Source organism: Copadichromis virginalis, linkage group LG23 (assembly GCF_057382275.1).
Source record: "Copadichromis virginalis isolate Kocher_CV1m ecotype Utaka linkage group LG23, C_Virginalis_male_GT1.1, whole genome shotgun sequence".
Taxonomy (NCBI): Eukaryota; Metazoa; Chordata; class Actinopteri; order Cichliformes; family Cichlidae; genus Copadichromis; species Copadichromis virginalis.
In genome coordinates, this window is record NC_140639.1 from 3,358,488 (window position 1) to 3,380,758 (window position 22,271).

At 40.2% G+C, this 22,271-nt stretch overlaps 4 protein-coding genes across 5 annotated transcripts in view; 2 read left to right on the top strand and 2 right to left on the bottom strand.

The window, feature by feature from the left end:
* On the bottom strand, positions 1 to 5,006 carry LOC146679988 (uncharacterized). Of its 2 annotated transcripts, none has more exons than XM_085449591.1 (8): positions 4,772 to 5,006; positions 3,441 to 3,572; positions 3,147 to 3,320; positions 2,471 to 2,572; positions 2,237 to 2,389; positions 2,041 to 2,145; positions 1,895 to 1,945; positions 1 to 1,796 (listed from the first exon to the last, which is right to left on the bottom strand). In XM_085449591.1, the coding sequence occupies exons 1-8, from the start codon at positions 4,836 to 4,838 to the stop codon at positions 997 to 999; spliced, it is 1,584 nt and encodes a 527-aa protein (XP_085305717.1). In that variant the 5' UTR covers positions 4,839 to 5,006; the 3' UTR covers positions 1 to 996. The 2 variants fall into 2 exon arrangements, with proteins under 2 accessions (XP_085305717.1, XP_085305716.1); XM_085449590.1 differs by having other exon boundaries at positions 4,766 to 5,006.
* Positions 5,007 to 5,042: 36 nt separating this feature from the next.
* LOC146679989 (uncharacterized) lies at positions 5,043 to 10,335 on the top strand. Its single transcript, XM_085449589.1, has 10 exons — positions 5,043 to 5,130; positions 5,752 to 5,827; positions 6,243 to 6,416; positions 7,517 to 7,660; positions 7,766 to 7,846; positions 7,935 to 7,982; positions 8,081 to 8,239; positions 8,511 to 8,657; positions 8,832 to 8,960; positions 9,067 to 10,335. The coding sequence occupies exons 2-10, from the start codon at positions 5,794 to 5,796 to the stop codon at positions 9,828 to 9,830; spliced, it is 1,680 nt and encodes a 559-aa protein (XP_085305715.1). The 5' UTR covers positions 5,043 to 5,130; positions 5,752 to 5,793; the 3' UTR covers positions 9,831 to 10,335.
* A 293-nt stretch (positions 10,336 to 10,628) lies between these two features.
* On the top strand, positions 10,629 to 19,647 carry olfml2ba (olfactomedin-like 2Ba). The gene is made up of 9 exons (XM_085449587.1): positions 10,629 to 11,057; positions 11,177 to 11,440; positions 11,710 to 11,817; positions 12,633 to 12,791; positions 13,536 to 13,697; positions 14,789 to 15,017; positions 15,267 to 16,241; positions 16,564 to 16,740; positions 16,836 to 19,647. Exons 1-9 carry the CDS (start codon positions 10,890 to 10,892, stop codon positions 17,450 to 17,452), a joined length of 2,859 nt encoding a protein of 952 aa, XP_085305713.1. The 5' UTR covers positions 10,629 to 10,889; the 3' UTR covers positions 17,453 to 19,647.
* Positions 19,218 to 22,271, bottom strand: part of atf6 (activating transcription factor 6) — a 31,629-nt gene continuing 28,575 nt past the window's right edge. The window contains exon 16 of the mRNA XM_085449588.1: positions 19,218 to 21,223. Within this exon, the coding sequence (XP_085305714.1) occupies positions 21,027 to 21,223 (197 nt within the window). The 3' untranslated portion in view covers positions 19,218 to 21,026. The remainder of the gene's footprint in view (positions 21,224 to 22,271) is intronic.

Below are 22,271 nucleotides of genomic sequence, written 5' to 3' on the forward strand. Positions count from 1 at the left end.
TATGTATCAAAATTATCTTTATTGATAATATTCAGGTGTTTATGAGTGCTCAGAATAACAAGAGGAATGAGATGTATGACAGGAAACAGCACAAACAAGTTCACATGTTGTCATGTGCGCTAGTATAAATGACTGGAGAAAGTTTTTACTCTAATTAAATACAGTGTATTCTTCATATGTGTTTAAGGCACAGTCTGGGACGAGCTAATCAGTATTTATCCAAAATATTTTTACAGATATAAACCACATTGCGAGTAGCTCACAATGTGAAGTGACAACATGTTCAAAAGACCATTTAATATCAAATCCACATATACACAGCTTTAAAAAAATACCTCAATCCAGGAAACATGACACAAATATACATATTTAGAAAAAAGCAAAGAATATAAAATATTCACCTTAAAAAGCTGTTGCTCAAAAAGACAGACACTTAAGTCAAAACCAAGCATTTCCAGCACTCACACAAAAAATAAAGAATTAAATGAAGTCACCTGGTTGTCTTGGACAGCAGAATAAAAGATGAAATATGAATTTTCACTGAAAACAAAACTTTTTTTTTTTTTTTTTTTCTAGTTCCAGTAAAGAAAAGCTGAGGATGACGGAAAAAATGAGATGGTCATTAAAAGCTGCTGAGAAACGATGCAGGCTTTAACAGGCAACAAAAAATTAAACAGCTCAGTCAGTCTGTGTTTCGTAGATTGCATGCACATGAGAAAAGATTATCGCCACACTTGTGAAGTGGAATGATGGTGTAACACTGTAACCTCTTTTAACATGCATGCATGAGTAAAAACTGTTTAAATTTTTGTGCAGTCGAACCAAATCATATGCGTTTGACTTCAATTTAAGTACAATGTAATCTCTGAGAGAAAGAGAATAACACAATTATCGAATGCTGTAAATGAATTATCACAGCACACATCATACTTCCACGTTTTTCCTTTCTCGTAGCTCCTTCTACAGTGCAAAGAAGAATCAGGCAGCTTGGTTTTTTTAGCATCCTTTCTTCTCCACCTCAGACACCACAGGCAGGACAAGATGGGAGATGCGACTCCACAGACCACCAAACATATCATTATTCATTATATTATACGTTTTGCCACTGGTGTCCACCAGCCTCTCCTTAAGATAGTCTTGCACCATCTCTTCCACCTCTTTTAAACCCTTTTCCTTCGGGATCTCATCTTGAGGCAGCAGCACAGAAAACAACAAGAAAACCCGCTTATATGCGGCATTCTCGTGGTCGCAGTAGCGATAAAAAATGAGAGTGGAGCCTGGTGGCAGCTCTTCCAAACGATGAATGATGGCCACAGGTTTTTCTCCCTCAAACGCTGCTTGCAGCTGACTGTCAATGTCTAACTTCACCTTATCACTGTCCTGGCCTGCTTTGCTTTTTCCATCAATGTCAAGGAAAGAGGCATTGAGGGCAGATGAGAAGGAAGCAGCCAGACCCCGAGCAAGGCACTGCAGTGTCCTCTCAGCCTTCTGTCCTGCAGTGAAAATCAGACTGACTGGCTCAGAGGGATGGGCTCTTTTAAGGTGCTTCTCCAGGTGGATTTTGCTCAACTTCCACAACTCAGGCCGCTGACTGGGGAACTGAGTCTGAAGATCAGACAATTGATCAGCAAACCTTTCTGGCTTCACAGCCCTGGATGACTGCCCTCCACCACGTTTCATGTCTTGGAGTAATGGGATGATCTTGTATATCAGCAATGTCCCGATCACAAATAGTACCAGGAGAACTAACAGGAGAACTACCAGCCGAACTAAACCCCACAAACACCACGTGAACCCTTTAATAACACAGAAACAAAAGAACACACAAAGTTAATAAATAATGTTTAAAAAGCATCATCAGGTCTAAAGATAATAATTAAAATGACAAACTTACCTCTAGAGGAATTTCTGGGGCGTGTCTTGGTAGCAACAGGTTTCTGTTTGTCTTTTAATAAAAGAAAACATGATTATATTAATGCACAGATGTCACCACTATAGCAGGTGTTGCAGAGAGAGAATACTGAGATAAAGCAGCAATACCAGATTCTTTGGAATGAATAGTCTCTTTTCTTGGAACGTTATTCATACGTCTCGGATGCACACTTGGGGTAAGGTGGTTAACTTTGGATAAATCTGAAGATGAGGCTAAATTTAGAAAAGAAAACATCTTTTCAAAGATCAAAAGTCATCACGCAGACGCTCAACCTTTCTATACAGAATATGAGCAGCACAATACCAGCGCTCTGGGCTTTGAGCATCATCGTCCTCTTGTAGTCTACCATGCTGGACGGCTTGAGAGCCGGTGAATGATGTCTGTTCACTGTCGCGCTGATCTGTGCGACAGGCTTGGTGGGGGGTGCAGGTGCTTTAGGTGCTGGTGTTGCTGAAACTAAACAAAATAGGTTAGGTCAAATAACTTAGACCATAATTTAACACTCTGAATGTCAAGGAAGATGGAGCATTTTTCTACCTTTCTTGGATTTCATCAAGTTGGGATCCTCAGTCTTAAGACTGGGTCTGTAGAGCTCATCAAGCACTACACGGGGATTTAAGTTCCTATCTCCGAGAGCATCTGTGTTAAGCAGAAGATTTTTAAGATAAAATCCTAATAAAGTCATAAAAGAAAAGTAACTTAACACAAAGTGTATTTGTATATTATTATATGGCTTATATAGTGAAAATAAAGTATTGGTCCAAGACGTTTGCCTTTGTTTTTATTTAAATTTTTTTTATTTAAATGTGATGCATTCTCAATCATCCAGGTAAGTAAATCTCCAAAGTCTGATTCTGTTCATCTGGACGTAGCGTTTTCAGAGGGAGAATCTCCAATCTCAGCTGACTGCAGGTTTCCCCAACCTTATAAACAGTACATTTGCATAGTCATAGTTTCAGTCATTTAGCAAATGTACTGTGTAGAAGATTTTGGAACAGGTTGATGAACAGAATCAATCTTTGGACATTTAAATGTGGTGTTTTGATAACTTAATTCAGTCCTGTTTTATTTACACTTTATACAGCCTCCCTATGTTTTAAGTTACTGTATTATCCATTTGTTCTTTACATTAAATAAAAATAAATTAAAAGGGAATATTATCTAATCTCTATGATTTATTTCATAATGAATGTTCACTAGTTGTAGTACAAACCTTTGTGTATGTTTGGCAGATCAGTGACTTTAAAGGAATCCCGTTCAATATCCATTTCCTGGTCTTCATTTTTCTGAATGTCTCCAGATGATTCCTCAACATCCACCCTACTTTCAGCGCTCTCGTCAAACACTGCTTCTTCAGCATCCAGTCGGCTCTTCTTGCTAGGGGACTCTGTTAGGTAATAAATAATAGACACGGATTGTTTGTTTTTTAACAGTGCCTTGAACAGTGAGGGTAACTAAGGGTAATCAGCCATTAAAATTAGGCAAATACTTAATTCCAGCAACTAACCTCCATCTTCAAAGTCAGGCTCCCCATCTTTGGTACCATTAACTGATGTAGGAGCATCAGCAGCGTCAGCTTGTGCTTTTTTTCTTTTGGTCCTCTTTATAGGCTGCCTAGGAGTTGCCTCAAAACTCGACCCTTTGGAAGACAGGATTAGAAATGAGTATATCACATGGACAGCTCAGGATAAGTTATTTAGAGAAATAGCGAGGCAAGGCTGAGATAGTTTGGACAAGTGCAGAGGAAGGATAGTGAATATACTGGGCAAAGGAGGTTGAAAATGCAAATGCCAGGCAGGAGGAAAAGAGGAACACAAAAGAAGAGATTCCTGGATGATGTGAAGGAGGACATGCAGAGCTAGGGACAGGGCGAAAAAGACGGAGATGATCCCCTGTGGGGACCGCTGACAGAAGCAGCCAAAAGAAGAAAAAACCCTGAAACAGAACTGGTGTCCAGCCAGCCTCCATTTTGCTTTGTGTTCCCTATGTATTCTAGTATTACGGCAAGAGACGCGGAAACCTGATTTCAAAATAAAAACCACCTTCAAGTAAATGTAGCTTCAACATTAACCCTCATTTCAAAATAAAAGCATTCGAAACCTAATTGCAAAATAAAAGCTTCGAGTTAATTTGCAGATATGTTAAGTACATAACAAATATCATTTAGTCTTGTTTACACACTCTAATGTTACATCCAAATGACACACCCGTGTACTCCAGTAGCCCCGTCAATGCCATGTTATTTTGGATTTCACAGTAAAAGCCTGTGAATTTTCATTTTTGAACTACTCTGTCATTGACTTCAGAATGCTCTTAAAAGGAAAACTCATATTTCCACAGACTAGTTGCACTCAATATCAAGTCAGTCCAACCTTGCTTTTCACAGTTTGCCCATATATCAGTGTGTTTAGCGGCTTAATGAAACGTTGATCCCTGTCACTGACCGCCAGTGCTAAAAGCGAAAGTCAGTTTGTGATTTTAATTTCGCTGCTGCTGTAAACTGTTTCGAGACACAGCGCTAAAAAACAAAACACAAACAAACAACAACAAAAAAAACCCTCACATAGATAATGGCTAATATGTAGCAAAGCATTTCAATGTAAGGAGATAACTCATTGGTTTTAAAGTTGTGCCTGAACTCGTACCAGGACCTGAAACATTAAGTTAATTTTAATACAGATTCCTATCTGAGGATCATTTACACCGGTGAAGCCTGCTAACATTAGCCAAAGCATCGATCCAAATCTGATTTTCTTTTAAACTTGTGAGTATGAGGGAGCTAATTCCGATGGCTAAGCTAGTTAATTGACATACCACTCGAACAGTGCTCACCTTTACCTGACATCCGTCGTGTCGATCTAGTCATGGGACGAGAGAGCTTATCTTCAGAGTCTCTGCTATCCATTTGTAACTCAAATTCAATTGAGCGATGCCAAACAACTTCAACTAAACAATGCGACGTAGCATCGCGCGCACAAACAAGCTACAATCACTGGACTTCCCTGTAGCTGGGGGGACATTTCTTGACAGGACACCGTTGCCGCCCGGAAAATAGTGCAACGTTTAGTTATCTCTATAGAAACAAAGGCACTGTTAAACGTTCCGCTTCAGAATTTAGTCTGCTATGAGTGCCACACATGCTAACTGAAAGCTAAGGAAGCGTATGATCTACGGCGATATGATCCGTGACATATTTGGTATGGAGCAGTAATCAGAAAAGCGTATCGTTATGACTTTTGAGTTACACGAAGGCATTTTTTTTTACAATAACACCCAAGTAATGCTTTGGTAACTGTTGGCTAAATTAGCATCACTCTGGCTGGGCTAGCTTAGTTATCTTTTGTCACTTAAATAGCTAGTTCTCTTTAATTATGGTTACCAACAATTTACGTTTCGTGCATGTCATTAGAGCTTAGTTCCCGGCGAGTAGTTATTTCTCTCGCAATAATTTATACTAGCTTTTCTTCGGCTTGCTTACTGTCACCTCGCAGCAAGTTCAGTTTCGATTTAGTAGCAAAACGTTATTTAGCAAATCCACGAAAGCACAGCCACAAATTAATACTTCCAAAATGCAATGTACATATTTCCTTTTTATTTAGTGACAGTTTGAAAAGTTGAGGAGCGTAATGGTTGTTCTCGTTCTTCTTTAACTTTAGCGAGACTGCCTTTGAACTTGGCTCTGTTGACATGCACGTAAGCAGATTTACATTATTTGTTTGGACCTTTGAACATGTGACGACAAACTGTAACTCGTGGCTTCGCATAAAAAAGAAAAACATGTAATGTTTATTTGTTTTATTCACGCTTGAACCATCCAGTGAACCCTAAGTGAAGAAAAGGAAGACCATCTACCTAAAGACATGGAAATGGAAGTCCCCAGTCCGAACGCAGCAGGTAAAATTCAGATATTTCTACGTTGCTCAGCCAGTGTTTGCTGTTTGGTGGTCGACTCGCTGCATTATTAAAGCAGTACAGACATAACTAATGTTTATCTCTATTTCAAGAAACACTGAACACATGTACGGTTAATATTTGGCATTTACTTCAGTTATAGCATGTTTCTGAACTAAAATGTTATTTGTTTCTCGTGATGAAATGTAAATAAATACAAAAAAATCAGTTATAACCAAGATATGTATAGAACAAATATGTTTATCTTGAACATTTTTATCACTATTAAGTTTTACTTTTTTGAACCTTTTGAAAAGATTGAGAGAGAGAGAGAGTGAGTAAGCATTGTAAGGATAGCACATATATTTATTGCACCAATGTAAAATAATTAATGAAAATTCAAACGTGTTTTTTGCAGAAAGGGTGCAAAATAAGGTACAATGTTGTAATGAAGAACATGTTCCTGGTGAGGACAGCCCACCGATGGAGGAGAAAAGCGAAGAAAGTGAAGCTGATGTTATAAATCGTGGTGACTGCAAAAAGGAGACAATAAAAAAAGAGAAATTAGCCCCAACAGAAGGGACTGCTTCAGGTCAGTGTTTCTGTCCAAGTGTTACAGCACATAATTCAGATATTAGTCAACAATCAGTTATATTATATACCCCACTTTGGAACATCATCAACCAGCATTGTTTGTCTTAGTTATTAGTCATTTGTAAGTTTTGTTACTGCTGTGCTTCTAAAATGGCCATATTCATTTTACAAATCTTGTTATAGACATAAGTCTTGAGCCACCCCTCATTTTTCCTCCTTTCTTTTTTCTTCCAATGAGGCAGACTTTATTGTTAAATAGCAATGACAGAGCTTTCCGGGCTTTCTGAAGGAGTTTTAAAACGTTTCTTTGGACACTGAGTGCTTTTTCACTCATTTTCAAGGATGAGCCGCTGTTGTAACAGACAACAAAGAACTGATTTTGAATTGTATTTTAGGATCTTTGTTACTTTGCTAAAAATATATAATTTTTTTCCACCTGAGCTCTAAAATATGCTAAAGATGGGCATTTTGCACTAAAACAGGTGATTCCCAAAGAAGTGTTGAGATCAAACTTGGCATACTCAGCATGGTGTGTAGTGTGTTCTTGTAAGGTGAAGGTGAAGAAGTGGAAGACAAAAGAAGAAAAAGCAGGACTCTGTCTTCCTGTGTTCCAACAGATCGCAGCTTTTCTTTTTGTTGCTGCTGGACTTAGAACAGATTTTCAATGATCAGGATGATTTTTATCCCTCAGCCATAAAAAGCTAATGGGGTATCATCGGCACCCTGCCGGGTGGGCGGGGCTAGCACCCAGGTTTTTGAATGTGATAACGAGAATGAGGTGACATAGGATTTTGGAATTCGTACCATAGGTGCATCTAATAAAACCTTGGATGAGTTTGAATCTCAGTGATCTCAACTTAAGGTCAAGGTCGGAGGTCAAGTTTTCTGAGAATGTTCCATATCTCACCTATTGTCAGTCTTATTGTTCCAAGATTAAAAAGGGAATTACTGTTGCCCTGGGCTTTGTTAAGAGAAATCTCCATTAAGGATGCTGCAGATGCCTGATCCAAGATGATTTTTGGGGCACAATAATATTAAATATGTAGAGATCGGAAGTCCTAGGTTGCTATGGAAGTTAAACTATTTTTTTTTCATCAGACACACGTCAAACCACGACACAGGGAGCATCTGAAACAACTGTTCCACCAACCCAAGATAAACAAGATGATCGGATAGATGGAGGCGAAAGTGAGAAAAAAGAAATCTCAGCCAAGGTCAACACAGACTGTCAGCCTGGAGACCGTGAGTCTGACCTTTCTGAAACATCACTGATTAGAATTCTTTTTTTGCTTCAGTCAGCTAACTTTCTGTGACTCCACAAACAAAACTGTGATTTCTTTTTTACAGAGTTCAGTGAAGGTGAAGACGGATCCTGTGAGAACTTAGACAGTGATCAGGCTCATTTTCAGGAACACACAGTTACAGCAGGTAAATTGTTCAACCGTTCAGAGTCAAGAGAACATTTGTTACCAAATGTTTCTACTGATCAAAAATTGCTTTGATCCTGTTTAATCAGCCACAGCTTTATCATCTCAACCTGCTGACTTCAGCGATACTATTCAAGGTAAGGAAGGAATATTAAAGAGACCACGTGTGGGATCTTGAATAGATATGACAGATTTCATGGGCAATTAACATAAATGAGTCACGTGCTTATTGCAGACAGGGATTCGTCTAAAAAAGAGGTGCGACCTGTTGCAGAAGCACATTCTCCCGATAAGGACAGCACACAGACGGAGAAGAAAAGCAATCCTAGTCAAACTGATGGCAAACAATTGTTATCAAAAAATGAGAAACAAGTCACGATAGCGCCAAAATCAGGTTAGTGTTCCTGTCAGAGTATTGTAACAGCTGATTCAGATATTATTATGGATTTATTTGAAAGACAAAGTCTATATTTACTTTGGTTTAAAACATACATTTAGCCTCGTTGTTCTAAGATTAAAAAGGAAACTACTGCTGTAATAAAAGTTTTCTAGTCATATTTAAAGATGAAGCACTTGCTTAATCTTATGGGACACAAGAATCAGAAATATTTAAAGATCCAAAGTCTTAGGATGTTGTGAAAGTTAAACTGTTTTTATTTCGTTAGATGAAAGTCGCGTCACAACGAACAAACCATCAGAATTAACTTTACAAATCCCAAATGACAAAGCGAATGACCAGGGCGATGAACCGGAACCTGAGCTAAAGAAAAACATCTCAGCCCCGAACAACTCAGATAATAAATTTGGAGATGGTGAGTCAGAACTTTTTGGAACATCACGGATTAGAATTTGTTCCTTAAACTTTTTGCTTCAGTCTGCTGACTTTCTATGACTCCACGAGGAAACTGGAAGTGTGTAAGTTTTTTCTTTTCTTTACCCTCTTTTATTTGTGTAAACTTGTTTTTTCCCTGTGAACAATTTTTCAGCTTCAGAGGAAAGACGGCAAGAACCTGAGAGCCCAACACAGCAGTTAGATGACCACAGTAATAATGTTGAAAACATCGGTCCTACCACCCCAGAGGCTAGTCAAACTGAAGATCCACAAGTTACTAGCGGTAATCTTAGTACATTTGTTCTTTTTTTTTGTAATAGTTTTTTTTTTTAAATAATTCTTTTTGTTATGAAGTAGATGTTTAAATAACACAGGCCTTTTCTCCGTAGGAAGTGGAAAATACTTGCTAGCAGTTGCTATAGTAGTGGCAATTGTTGCTATCGCGCTGCATTTTCTTCAGCCAGAATCTCCGCCTCAGACGAATGATGTACCGAAGATAGACGTCTTCCTCAGGCAGCTGGAAAAAGTAAAGACTCAGTTTCCTAACCAGCGTGCTGAGCTCTGGAATAGGGGCAGGATCCACCTTAAGAGACACCTTCAGACCACACAGCCCACGGAGCCCGTGAGTCTGATTCTCACTGCAGGCCTCAGAGCTGAGAAGACGCTGAACTGCCTAGCTCGGGACCTGGCCTCCGCCTACTCTTCTGCCCTGAACGCCTCCGTCCTCCACATAGATGGAGCCAGCAAAGCCAGCCAGGACAGTGACCACGTCAAACTGGACATTGACAGGAAGTTGCAGGGAGCTTTTGATGGAGACAAACCTGTAGCCGTCATTCATCGCTTTGAAGAGCTACCTCCGGGCTCCACGCTAATTTTTTATCGTTATTGCGACCACGAGAATGCCGCATACAAGAAAACTTTTCTGATCTTCACTGTACTGCTGGGGGAAGAAGACGAGATTCCTGCTAAGATTAGCTTGTGTGCTGTTGAGGAGATGGTGGATGACCACCTTCAAAAAAAATTCCTCACTCATGGCCACCCAGTGTCTTTTGACATGATGGACCTGGACAAATATGGTGGACTGTGGAGTCGTATTTCTCACCTTATCCTCCCCGTGGCAGCAGAGCAGAGAATAGAGCTTGAAGGGTGCTAGAGAGCAGAAGCATTCATTCTAGTCTGAACTTTTAATCTGGGCACTAAGCTGGGTAATTCATCATTTGGGAGGTAGTAGACCTCAAGGATATTGAATATACAGAAGTGGACTTTCAGAATGAATGAGAATCATTATGGTATGGGATTTAAAGTCATTTCTCTGATCAGATGTAATTATGAACAGATAATTGTAAGTTTATTTGGTCTCTGCATTATATTTAAAATTTTGAAGGTAATTTCTGCATTTTAATAAATACTTGGAGTCACAAGATAGAAGGAAGAACAATTCTTTTGGTATCACGGCAATGGGGTTTTTAATTGTTATTGCAAATGTCTTCTGTGATTCGGAAACTTGCATGGCACCAACATGCCTTAACTGAACATACAAAGTCCTTTTTGTCTATATGTATATGTACACGTTACACTACGGGATAAAAAATGAAGATAAGTACATAAATTATATGTGCCTTAAAGTAAAAAATAAACGCTGAAGAATTTTAAATGTCTTTTGTGACTGGAATGAACACTGTTGCCACCAGAGGGCAGCAAATCCACATCTGAAACTTGTCTCCAGCGTCTGTGAAAAGGCTTGGTGGCATTTTGAAAAGCAGCATAAAGTTTGCATATGAAGTCAAACTACACCTTCTTTAATCTGGAACTGCAAATTAAATTGAACCTGAAATAAAATCCGAGTTTGGGGGTTGCATTTTAATCATGACTAACACTAACAAGCTGCACATCATGTCTCTGAAGTCTTTTGAAGCAGTTCAACTCCTCCTCGCCAGTTTGATCAGGCCCGCCTCCTGTCAGCGTAGCTCCAGCACCAGATGCCGGCTGCTCTCCCACAGGGTGCACTCTTTCTTCAGTCTCATCAGTCTGCGTTCATTGTGACTCTGAAAAAGATGACCCATAGAACCTAATCCGGATATTTGATGTCATTTTTTCACGCACTCTCTGATTTTTAAAATCAGAGGTAGGCTATGACTTTTTCGTGCACCTGAATTTATTGGTGACGGGCTATTTGTTATTTCTTTTATCTGCGCACTGTGAGCCTCACATAATGTACAAGTTAGGCTTTGTCATCGTGATAAGCTGCGCGTTTTTTCCATGGGGATCTGGAGCGCCAAAGCCCCTGGCTGAAAATCCCAGGTCCCAACTTGAGAGCAGTGCAGAGCAAAATGACAGACTGCAAGAGGAGATAGAAGGCCGACAGAACATTCTCTCCAAGGTAGGATAAATAGCTCATTTAATGTGTTTCCTTATATCCTGCATTTTACACTTTGTGCGCAAAAATTGAAAAGTTCCCGATTGCTGGTGGAAAATACATCCGTCCTCTTCTCTTTATAGCTGCTGGGTGATTATGACAAAGTGAAAGCCCTGTCGGAAGGCTCTGACTGTCGGTGTAAATGTGTTGTCAGACCCCTGAGCAGGAGCGCCTGTCGACGGATAGAAGAAGGGAGCGCCTCTGCGCAGGACTTCTACACCGTGGAGACCATCACTTCTGGACCGGAGTGCAAGTGCGCCTGCATCGCCCCACCATCAGCGGTCAACCCCTGCGAGGGAGAGTACAGGCTAAAAAAGCTTAGGGAAGCTGGGAACGAAAATGTCAAGGTGAAGTTTCCTCCTGACCATTTATCATGCCAGAGCCTCCCCGCAGGTGTTCATGCTCCAGCGACATCTGACTGTTGATTTGTAGATGGACCTGGACCCCTGGTGGCATGGATGTCTGATATTTATCAATTTCCGAAAAGGATAATCAATATTTTACCACAACCAGAGTTTGAATGGACTGGGGATGTACCTACTTCATGCATTCTATGTTATGAATTCTTTAACTTTGACGGAATTCACTTGATCATTTTTTGTTGTTGTTGTTTTAGCTGTCCACCATACTTGAGCTGCTGGAGGGATCCTTCTATGGCATGGATCTACTGAAGCTGCACTCCGTTACCAACAAGCTCATTGATCGCGTGGATCACATCGAAAAGGTAGCGCAACAGAAAACACAACAGGTGTGCGTGTAGTGGTGGCTTCTGGAGGTCCTGTTAAAGACTCCCTTAGGTGCTGTTTTCAGATTTACAAGAAGCTTGACCAGGAAGCAGTGCTCAGAGTTTCTGTTACATGTGGAACTTTATCTGCCAGAGCTTTTCTTTGGATCTTTGGATCCTTTTTCTTAGTCAGTAAATTACCAGAGATTTTTATACAGTACGTGTTTGTTGGGCTTTAGTCTATAAACTTACACAAGAGCAAAACTGTAATTACAGCACGAACATATAGAAGTTCCAAATTACCTAAAAGCAGCACATTTAATACATTACCTGAATGTTTATGCTCTTCTCACATGGACTTCGAGTGAAGCAGTTGGGAGTTTGTTGAACTCACTGAACTCCATATACTGAAATGAGCCAATAGCAACATAAACCATCAAGTTTTTCCCCTCGAACAGGTGCAGCAAAATGAACCAGAGGGTTGCGTGCTTATGCAGACGAGAGTACAACTCTCATAACTGAAAACACCTGTCAGAGCGTGCTGTCAGTCTGTTCGCCAAAAAATAAAGATAGGAGCCTGCACCTACCAAAGTTGAACCACAGAGTTGAAACGAGGTCTACAACTGGCTACAAGATGTTTTTTTATGTGTGTCATTGTTTTTGCTGCTTTAAAACTTTGATTGGTTTCCTGATTTAATTCATATTAATATATTAACAAAATACTTTTTCTTCCTCTGCTAGTGTTATGATTGCTGATCGTTAACAAAAATATAACACTTATGTTAGTAGCTTGATGTATCCATGTTTGCATTTAGGCGGTGTCTCGGAATCCACCTTTGGATGAGGTGAAGCCCAGGGAAGGTCCTACTAGTCAAACAGGTTTAACTGAAAGCCCGACTCCGCTTCCCCATCAGCCTCAGGATGGAAAGATAGTTGGAGAGGTTAGCAGAGCTGCAGCATATCAAGACCCAGAGGTAAGTGTAACATCTTAACATGGATATATCACAGCCTTAACCTATTGAGACACTGTAATAACATAGTAACTACATAACTACTGAGTTCCACAGATAAGTATTTGCCTGTCTTTAGCACCATAGCAAACTCTGTCTTTGCTTGGTAACAATTGGTGCAAAATGTGAATATTATCGAAGGGAAAACAAAATACTGTAACTAACTATTCCCTATTCAGTTCACAAACCAAGAAAGTTTGTAGTTTTTGTCATTAAATTAGACAACAAATTTTGCCTACATAAAGTACATTTATCTCTAACTAACACTTTTTACTCCACTTAAGCATTTTATACGATGTGCTTCATTCACACAAGCGTTTTTTTCTGTCTAATATTCACACTTTAATGAACCCATCGAAGAGAAACTTGGGGTACAGTATCTTGCTCAAGACTACTTTGGCATGCAGACTGGAGCAGCCAGGGATCAAACCACCAACCTTTTAATTAGATGACCTGCTCTACCTCCAGAAATACAGCCCCAAACAGCTTACTCGCCTGATGGCTTATACTCAGGCACATCTAATGTTATATTCATAGCAATTATTTTCATTTATAGCAAATGAATAGGTCACTTGTAGAGAGATGTGTGTAAATGTTAGAAAATAGAGAAAAGTGAATGAGGCAAAGTGTATAAAGTGTTTTGAATACTCGAGAGTAAAGCGCTCTATAAGAACCAGTCTGTTTACCTTTCACCATGTTTGCATGCAGTTGGTGTCTCTGAATCCATCTGTGGATGAGGTGAAGTTTTGGGAAAGTACTTCTGTTCAAGGAAGTGTGACTGAAAGCCCACCTACTCCTCTTCCAAATCAGCATAAGGATGGGAAGACAGTTGGTGAGGTCAGCAGGGCAGCAGCCAATCAAGACCCAGAGGTAAGTGTGACAATACTGATATCACAGGCTTAATCTATGGAGACGCTGTAATAACATAGTAGCAACTAAACAATTACCGGGTTCTACAGGTAATTATTTCCCTGTATTTAGTGAAATAACTGTTTTCTTATTAACTATTTAAATACAGCTACAATAAAATTATTTTCAACTGCAAATGTTTGTTACTAAAAATGAGAATACCTACATGGTTCAGTAAGTATTGCATCAAGTACTGCATGATTGCAGTACATCATGCCATCATGGGTAATATACTGAGATAACATTGTATCAGGAGTCACTTTTAATTTGCACCACTGATATTTCATATTGAATGCAAGGCTTTGGCTGAAGGAAACACGTATCAAAGAAGTGATCACAGTCAGATGTTTCTGTTTAGCCTGCTAACATTCCTCCAAAGCAAAAGGAACAATTACGTGTTCTTTCCACAAAGTCCTTCATAAAAATCATTGTCTCCATGATTAAGGCCCAGAAACGTGTAAAAGAAAGTTATTGATGTAATTGAAAGGATTGGCAGGACGACAGCAGACCTCAGACCACAGAGCATACTGCTGGGCCCTGGTCCCTGACAGCTTGAGTATAAACTTGAGAGCCCATCCAGGAGGATTGCATGGTCTTGGACTTTAAACACAGTTGATTCACTAGAAAATTTACAGGAAACATCCAACAAGGTTATTAAAGTGACAGTAAAACAAGGCAAATGTTTTAGATTAGGTTTTTGATTAAAACTTTCCTCTGCACTGTGGGATCATTTGGGATCATTGTAGCTTGTTGGAGTTTCAGCTCTTCTATGCTATTCTCCTCACTAGATCTGAACACAGTTTCTTTGCCACACACCGACTCATTATTTACACAACTCCAAATTCTCTTTTGCTGGTAGTAAAAAATAAAAAACATAACGTACTTTTTGAATAACATGTTATGATTCAAGATTTCACAAATGTCTTTCTTACACCAATCCAAATTCTTGACAGCTGTTTGTACAGTTTATAGCCAAAGGGTCGTAATTGATCTCTTCTTAATACAGAGTGAACGATTTCCTCAGAAGTTGTGTGTACCTTGTTGTCTAACAGGAAAAGCTTGACGGGAAGGTCATTGCGGAAAATCAACCCTTCTTACACACAGACGGCTCTGGTCAGATCACTGAGGTCAGACCTCAGGTGACCCTCAAAAGTAGCGCTAATAAGGAGGCTTCTCAGGTGTCAAAGGCTGGATCATCTGGAATGATTATCAGAGGAATGACTTTTTATAAATCTGAGCCTGATCCGATGGTGGCAGATGATGGGGAGCCTGGAGAGAACTGTGAGTGCAATCTGTCTGTTACCTTAAGCGGCATTAAAGCAACGAGAGAAGTGTTTAAAGAGAGAAGTGTTTATTCTGGATGTATAATTATATTCATTTGTACAGTTCAGGATGTGTCGTAGCAGTGAGAGATGGTCACAGAAGCTTTGCTGGCTCTCAGCTAACAAACAGCAGAACTCTGATTGTATTTCAACTCTGCTTCTAACATTTTCTTGTGGTACTCAAATCTTTTTCCTCTCTTTCTTTTAGTTTTTGAGTATCATGGTTTGAGCGGTGACGGCCCAGATAACCTCTTTATCGAAGAGAATCTGCTTCAACCCAGATCTCCTCGGCCCTGGACCAGAGAAGGACTGAGATTGTTTCGAACAAAAACAACAGGTCCTTTGCACGCACCTAAGAAGACCAGCCAATCAAAAAACACAAAAGAAACTGAGCCCTTAAAAACTCATCAAAGGTTTATCAGTGCCATGGGAACCACATCAGTGGATGTGTCTTCAGTTGCACCGAGTGACACATCCACAGTGAGAAGCATCAGCCTTGGACCGCCTATTGCAGAAAACAAACAAAGGACCACAAACTTCGTGCCTCAGACCACTCAAACAGTCACTGCTGGAATCACCAACAGACCAGTCCCTTCGCTGACTGAAGCAGCAAACATTTCTTTAAGTATTAGTCAGCAGAAAAAGAACAAAACCTCAGTCCAAGCCTCTGAAAATACAACGATGGAGGAAAATGCGCAAGCATTCACAACAACAAATACACCCACCAGTGTGAAGGAACCCTCTGGTCTGGAGCTAAAAGACCAATTGCAAACCATAGCTGGCAGTACTTCAGCTAATCCAGGCTCTGTTGAACTAAATCCAACAACAAAGCCTTTAACTACCAGCCTGGAGTCTACTATGACCCTCACAACCCACGCTGACCCGACCACAGCACCAGTACATCCCACAACAGCTGCCACAACTGCTACCTCCACACAGGCTGCTACTACAAAACAACCAGAAGAAACAACATCCACCAACTTCTCAGGCTCAGATTTGCCACAGACACCAACAGCTTTGCTTCCTGCAGCATTAACTACCTCGTCTTCAACCACCACCACTACCACTACCAAACAGGCTGCTCAGGTCAAACAGAGATACAAAATCAGCTGGGAAGAGGAAGGACACATGGAACTAGACGAACCGATGCAGAGGCATGAGGAATCCAGGCCAAAGAAACCCGGTAAATAATAAAGAACGTTGTGCCATCTGTGTCCACCTGCAGCCAGAGCCAGAGTATAGCCAGAAATTATTGTCAGCATATGTCACTTCAAATGTACGGACTTACCTCACATTTTCATTTAGAGAAACAGAAACTGATATTTGTTTGTGAATGACCGAACTTTACAAGACAGGGCTCTCTTCTCTGTGTTACCCCTCCCCTTTCCGTGATTCAAGCTGGTTAAAACAAAAGCCTTTAATTGTTTTCAGACCCTTTGACGTAGGTCTGGATGATGTTAAAGTGCCTTTAAAACTTCCCTCAGAGCTCTTTGTCTTCTTTACAGAGGAGTGCAAGGACACTTTGGCAACAATCTCCGAGCCAGTCACTCACAACACCTATGGCAGAAACGAGGGAGCATGGATGAAGGATCCAAAATCTGATAATGGCAAAATTTATGTGACAAACTTCTATTACGGAAACAACCTTCTGGAATTCCGCAACCTGGAAGTTTTCAAGCAAGGTAAGAATGTGTGCTTTTTGGAGTTAGAACTAGCTTTAATTTTACATTTTTTTGATAAGATGTAATAAATCTCATCGTCTACGTATCTTTTCAAGGCCGTTTCAGTAACTCCTACAAGCTTCCTTACAACTGGATTGGCACAGGCCATGTGGTCTATGGCGGGGCCTTCTATTACAATCGCGCCTTCTCCCGTGACATCATCAAGTTTGACCTACGACAGCGTTACGTGGCTGCCTGGACCATGCTGCACGATGCCCTGTATGAAGACTCATCGTCGCCTTGGGATTGGCGTAGCCACTCGGACATCGACTTTGCTGTGGACGAGAGCGGCCTGTGGATCATCTACCCGGCACTGGATGATGAGGGCTTCTTACAGGAAGTGGTTGTCCTAAGTCGACTGGACCCCTCAGACCTCAGCATGCAAAGGGAGACCACTTGGAGAACGGGGCTCAAGCGAAACCACTTCGGGAACTGCTTCGTTGTGTGTGGCGTCCTGTATGCTGTTGACAGCTATAACCAAAGAGACGCCAACCTGGAATATGCCTTCGACACACACACAAACACTCAAATGATTCCCAGAATGCCCTTCATCAACAACTACACCTACACCACACAGATTGACTACAATCCTAAGGAGGGTGTTTTGTACGCATGGGACAATGGACACCAAGTCACATACAACATAAAGTTTGCCTATGTTGATGCTCAGTAAGGATCTGTTTTAAGTGTAATTGTTAATACTATGGTTTATGGATTGTAGATCAGTCCACATGGCTTCATGTATGGAGAGAAGCGAGGGGCCAAATGTATAAAATTCAATATATTGTGTTCAAAATTGTTCTTATTAAGATTTTTTTTGTATTTCTACTTAAAATAAATTAATAAGAATTACTCCTCAGTCGACACATCAGGTTGCGCTCTATACTCTCATCAGCCACTTTACTAGGTATACACTGCTGCTTTAATTCTTCATGGCACAGACTCAAGAAGATGCTGGAAACATTCCTCAGATTTTGGTCCATATTGACACGGTAGCAACATAGTTGCTGAACATTTATTAGCTATACCTGCATGATGGCATTCAACCACATCTCAAAGGCACTCTATTGGATTGCGATCTGGTGGCTGTTGATGCCATTTCAAGTTAACGAGTGAGCAGTGAAGTAACAGTGAACTCATTGTCATGTTTAAGAAACTACTTTGAGTTCATCTGAACTTTGCGACAGGAAGCAGCCACCAAAGGATGGGTACACTGCGTCATAAAGAGATGGATATGGTGAGTAATAATACTCAGGGGCACATAATTGGAAGAGAGCTGTGGAAGAGAGCCTTTTGGCTCCTTCATGTTGTTTACACCACATTTTGACCCAATCATCTGAAAGTTCCAGCAGAAATGGAGGCTCAGACTAAGAAATGTTCTTTTCAATCTTATCTATAGTGAAATGTCGATTAGTCTGTGGAGACTGTAGCCTCAATTTCTTGGTCCTTGCTGACAGCACCCAGCATGGTCTTCTGTTGTTGTAGTCCATCTGCTTCAAACTACAACATGTGCAATCAGACATGCTCTTCTGCATAGCTCGGTTTTAATGAGTGTTTGTTTGAGTTACTGATGCCGTCCAACAGCTCATACAGTTCTCTGATCTCTGGTATCGCTAAGGCATTTAGAACTGCTGCAAACAGGATATTTCCTCTTTTTTTGGAGCATTCTCTATAAAGCCTACGTATGCCTATGTGGGAAAACCCCAGTAGTTCAGCAAAAATATACAGACCAGCCAACCTGGCAACAACAACCACGCCAAGTTCTGCAAAGTCTCCTAAATCACCTTTCCCCATTGTAATGTTCAGTTTCACCAGTTGGATAGGGTCGTTTCCCCAATGCCTAAATGCACTCAGTTGCTGCAGTTTGATCGGCTGCATTAATAAGCAGCTGAACAGGTGTACCTAACAAAGTGGCCGGTGAATGAACATCGGGATGCTATAAAAGAGTAGCTGAATAATGTCGAAATGTTTCTGATCGACAGCTCTGTTCAAAGAAACAGAATTCATACACGGTTTTGTATCCTTTTTGAACTTTCAGCCTTTCATCCTTCCTCACATGAAAGCGCTTACTCCCTCCATATCAGACTGCTTTGAGGAGACTGCAATAAAGTTTTGAGATGCTAACAGAAAATGTCTTCATTGTCTGGCTAAACACGGATAACACCTAATTGGCTCTAATCATAGCTTGCAAGTATTAATTAAAGTCAAATGCTGTGAGGATAGAAGGAAACCAGGCAGGAAAGGACTAAAAAGAAAAGAACATAAATACAGACATAAAATGAATGACTGTTCAAACCTGTAATTTAAACCACTGTTACTGGTTGTAAAGTCATTGTGGGCGAAAATACCCTGGAACAGCTTTTCTACCTGAGGAAAAAAAATCAAACGTATTCTGTTTAGGGTTTCCCCTAACAGCTCAACAGGTACGAACACACGGCTACAGAAAATCCAGTGTTTATTTTGGTTTCTGCACATACAAAAAAATAAAAGTAAAACAAGTTTTTTTATTGTACTTTTTCTTTGCCCCCATATACAGCAGAGATGCAGCGAAAACACTGTGGTGACCCAAATGTACTTCTGTAAGCAGAAAGGAATTTACAGACAAAGAGAAGGCCTTTGTTTGCAAAGAAAGAAAGAAAAGAAGCACAGCACAATCCTGCAACGACAAGAAACGCACAGCGATACAGAGACGACTTCGCTTTATCGCCATATTTATTATATGTGATTTATTATATAAGATCTGTCTCTATTCATAGCTTGACAAAAAACAAATAAGAAATTAAAAGCCAGAACAGTACATCCAATGTTCTGCATTAATAGTGCAAATTTTACCCTCAAATTAGCAAAACAGATCATAGACCATCATAATTCTGCACAAAAATGCAACTGTTCTCAAACGCAGTAAATAAAAGCAGGAGCTGTGTGGATGGAGAAGTACTCACAGTTTGTTTTTTGAAACCAGAGGTTAAACATCAGGCCTTTAGTGTAACTATTAAGTGTTTATGCAACTGAAAAAGGCATTTTTTGCCATTATATCAATTAGGATTTATCGTCTCATAAGTTCGAGTTAGTAAGTTGAAATTTTGATACAGAAAACTGAAACTTGTTGAATGTTTTTTTTAATTCAGTGGCAAAAACGAGCTTTTATAAGATATGATGAAGCTTTTTTTTATGCTCCGGGATAATAGAAACTAGTTTTTATGCATAAATAGATTTTCTATCTGCCATTTTTTATTTCATATATAAAAAAAACATGTTTTTTGGAGTCAACAGGAATAACAAAAAAAGCTATTTTAAAAAAAAATCACCAAAATAAAAATGAAAGAAAATAAAACTTGACTACTGAATTTTTCAAAGGAAAAAAAATGAGGGAATTGGATTAAACCACAGATGTGTGCTGTTACATAATAACAGCAATAAATATGTACAATATCCAAACCTGTCCATGAATATAGAAACACAGCGAAGACCCGAAAAAATTAACTAGTGAAAATCTTCATCAACAGCAATAGAAACCAGCAGATAACAGAACAATTAGCCAGATAGGGTTCAAAGATCACTTAACTTCCTGAGTTTGTGCCTCTGTTGCTGCAGATAACTCATCTGTCATGTCTGATACATCACTGATCAGATTTGCTTTATTCAGAGACAGAAAGAAATGATTATAGCACTCCATTTTATAGCAATCAGATACAAACAAACAGGTCATTTTAAATAAAAATGCATTTTTATAATGTATTTAATGTTTTTTAAGCACACACACACACACACACACACACACACACACACACACACACACACACACACACACACACACACACACACACACACACACAGAGCTTTGGAGCTTGTGCAGAAAAAAAGAGCCGACTGAAAGTAAGCTGTAAGGGGTAAAAGTATTTGTGTTATGATGGGGTAACTCAAGGTTCAATGCTCTGCCCCCTGCCGCTAAACAATTACCCTTACATAAAGCATCTGGGGTTACACGGGTAAGTCAATGTTGCCACACAAGGAGCTAGTCTGCTGCTGCTTGGACCCTATTACAGTCCAGCTCCAGAAATCAGCCAGAAAGGGGCTGAACGGTGAGGACAAATTGAGCTTCCTCTGTAACCTCCAATGACTAGTTTTCTGCAGAGCACATTCATACAAATAAAAATGAGAAAAATTATTAACTGAGGTGTTATCTTGTGCTTCCGTTTATGAGTTTTAATGAGGAGGTGTAAAGAACGCAGGAGTCGCTGATGATCTTACGCAGACCCCATTAGCACGCCGACAGGAGGCGCAACCTTGTTCTCTGCTGGGGAGTTCTGGTAAAACGTGTCAGAGCGGTTCACCCGGAGCAGAGGCGGGATGGTGGAAGATCTGATGTGGAGGATCCTGGTGTCTGTTACTACACAGTCAATCTGCATCATCACCTCAAAGTCTTTGTCCCTTATAATGCTGTCTGTAAGGCAAGAAAGAGAGAAGAAGGTTGTGAAATAAATCTGCAAATAAAGTTAGCGTACCTTCATTTTGGTGTTTGCTCGAGTGGAGCGAGTGGAAGTGTACCGAGTATTGTTTGAGACAGTTGACATTAGGTAGGGGGGATAACTGCAGGGAGTTTGGGTGGAGGCTGGGCTACACAGATGGAGTCCAGAGGTGAGTCACACGCTGGATTTCTCCATCGTGGAGATAAACAAAACATCTCTAAACAAGAGCAGGACATGCGAACTGGAAAGAAGAAAAGTCTGGCGAGAGTGTGGGAGAAAGAAAGAGTGATTGCAGATGATGAGTCAGGATGCTTCTTGCTGGGCTGAGAGACGAAGAGAAAGTTTGGCAAAGCTGAAAAGTCAGAAAGTTTTTGCCGCTGATGAGTCAGGCTGTTGTGTTAGAAGAAACCCGGGGAAAGCAGATGGTGTACAGTGCAGACAACGTTAAATACTGTATGTTTCACAGAGTCATCTGAAAGCTTGACCTACAAACAAGCAATCTGCTTTTATTTTGGAAAATTTAAACTTGGAAAAAGATACTGGACTTCACACAAGTGGTTCATGGTTTGTGGTATCCAGCAAGATATCTACACTCAGCCTGGGGCGGAAAAAACACCCTTTAAAGTGGACATTCTTATAAACTTTTTCTGGGGAGAAATGGGAATTAAAACATGTTGAAGGATCGCTTATATATTCACACTAACAAATAACTTGCGGCTTCTTTTGTGTGGGGGTTGAGATAAAATTCCCCATATGCATCACACCCAATCCAAACAGCCTGCAAAGATCTTTTAAAAAGCTTTGGTCATTTTTCCAGATACCTGTGTAAGCCATCAGCTTCCTAATCGTTCATCAGGACATACATTTGGAGGCAGTGGGAGTTCATCTGATTGTACAGAGGCTATAAAATAGCTCCTTCTCAAGACGGAAGATTCCACTGATGCTCATAACATTAGACAGCTAGTACCGGTAACTCTGACTTCATCTGCTGATAAACCTCCGATTTTGCACCTGCACTGAAAC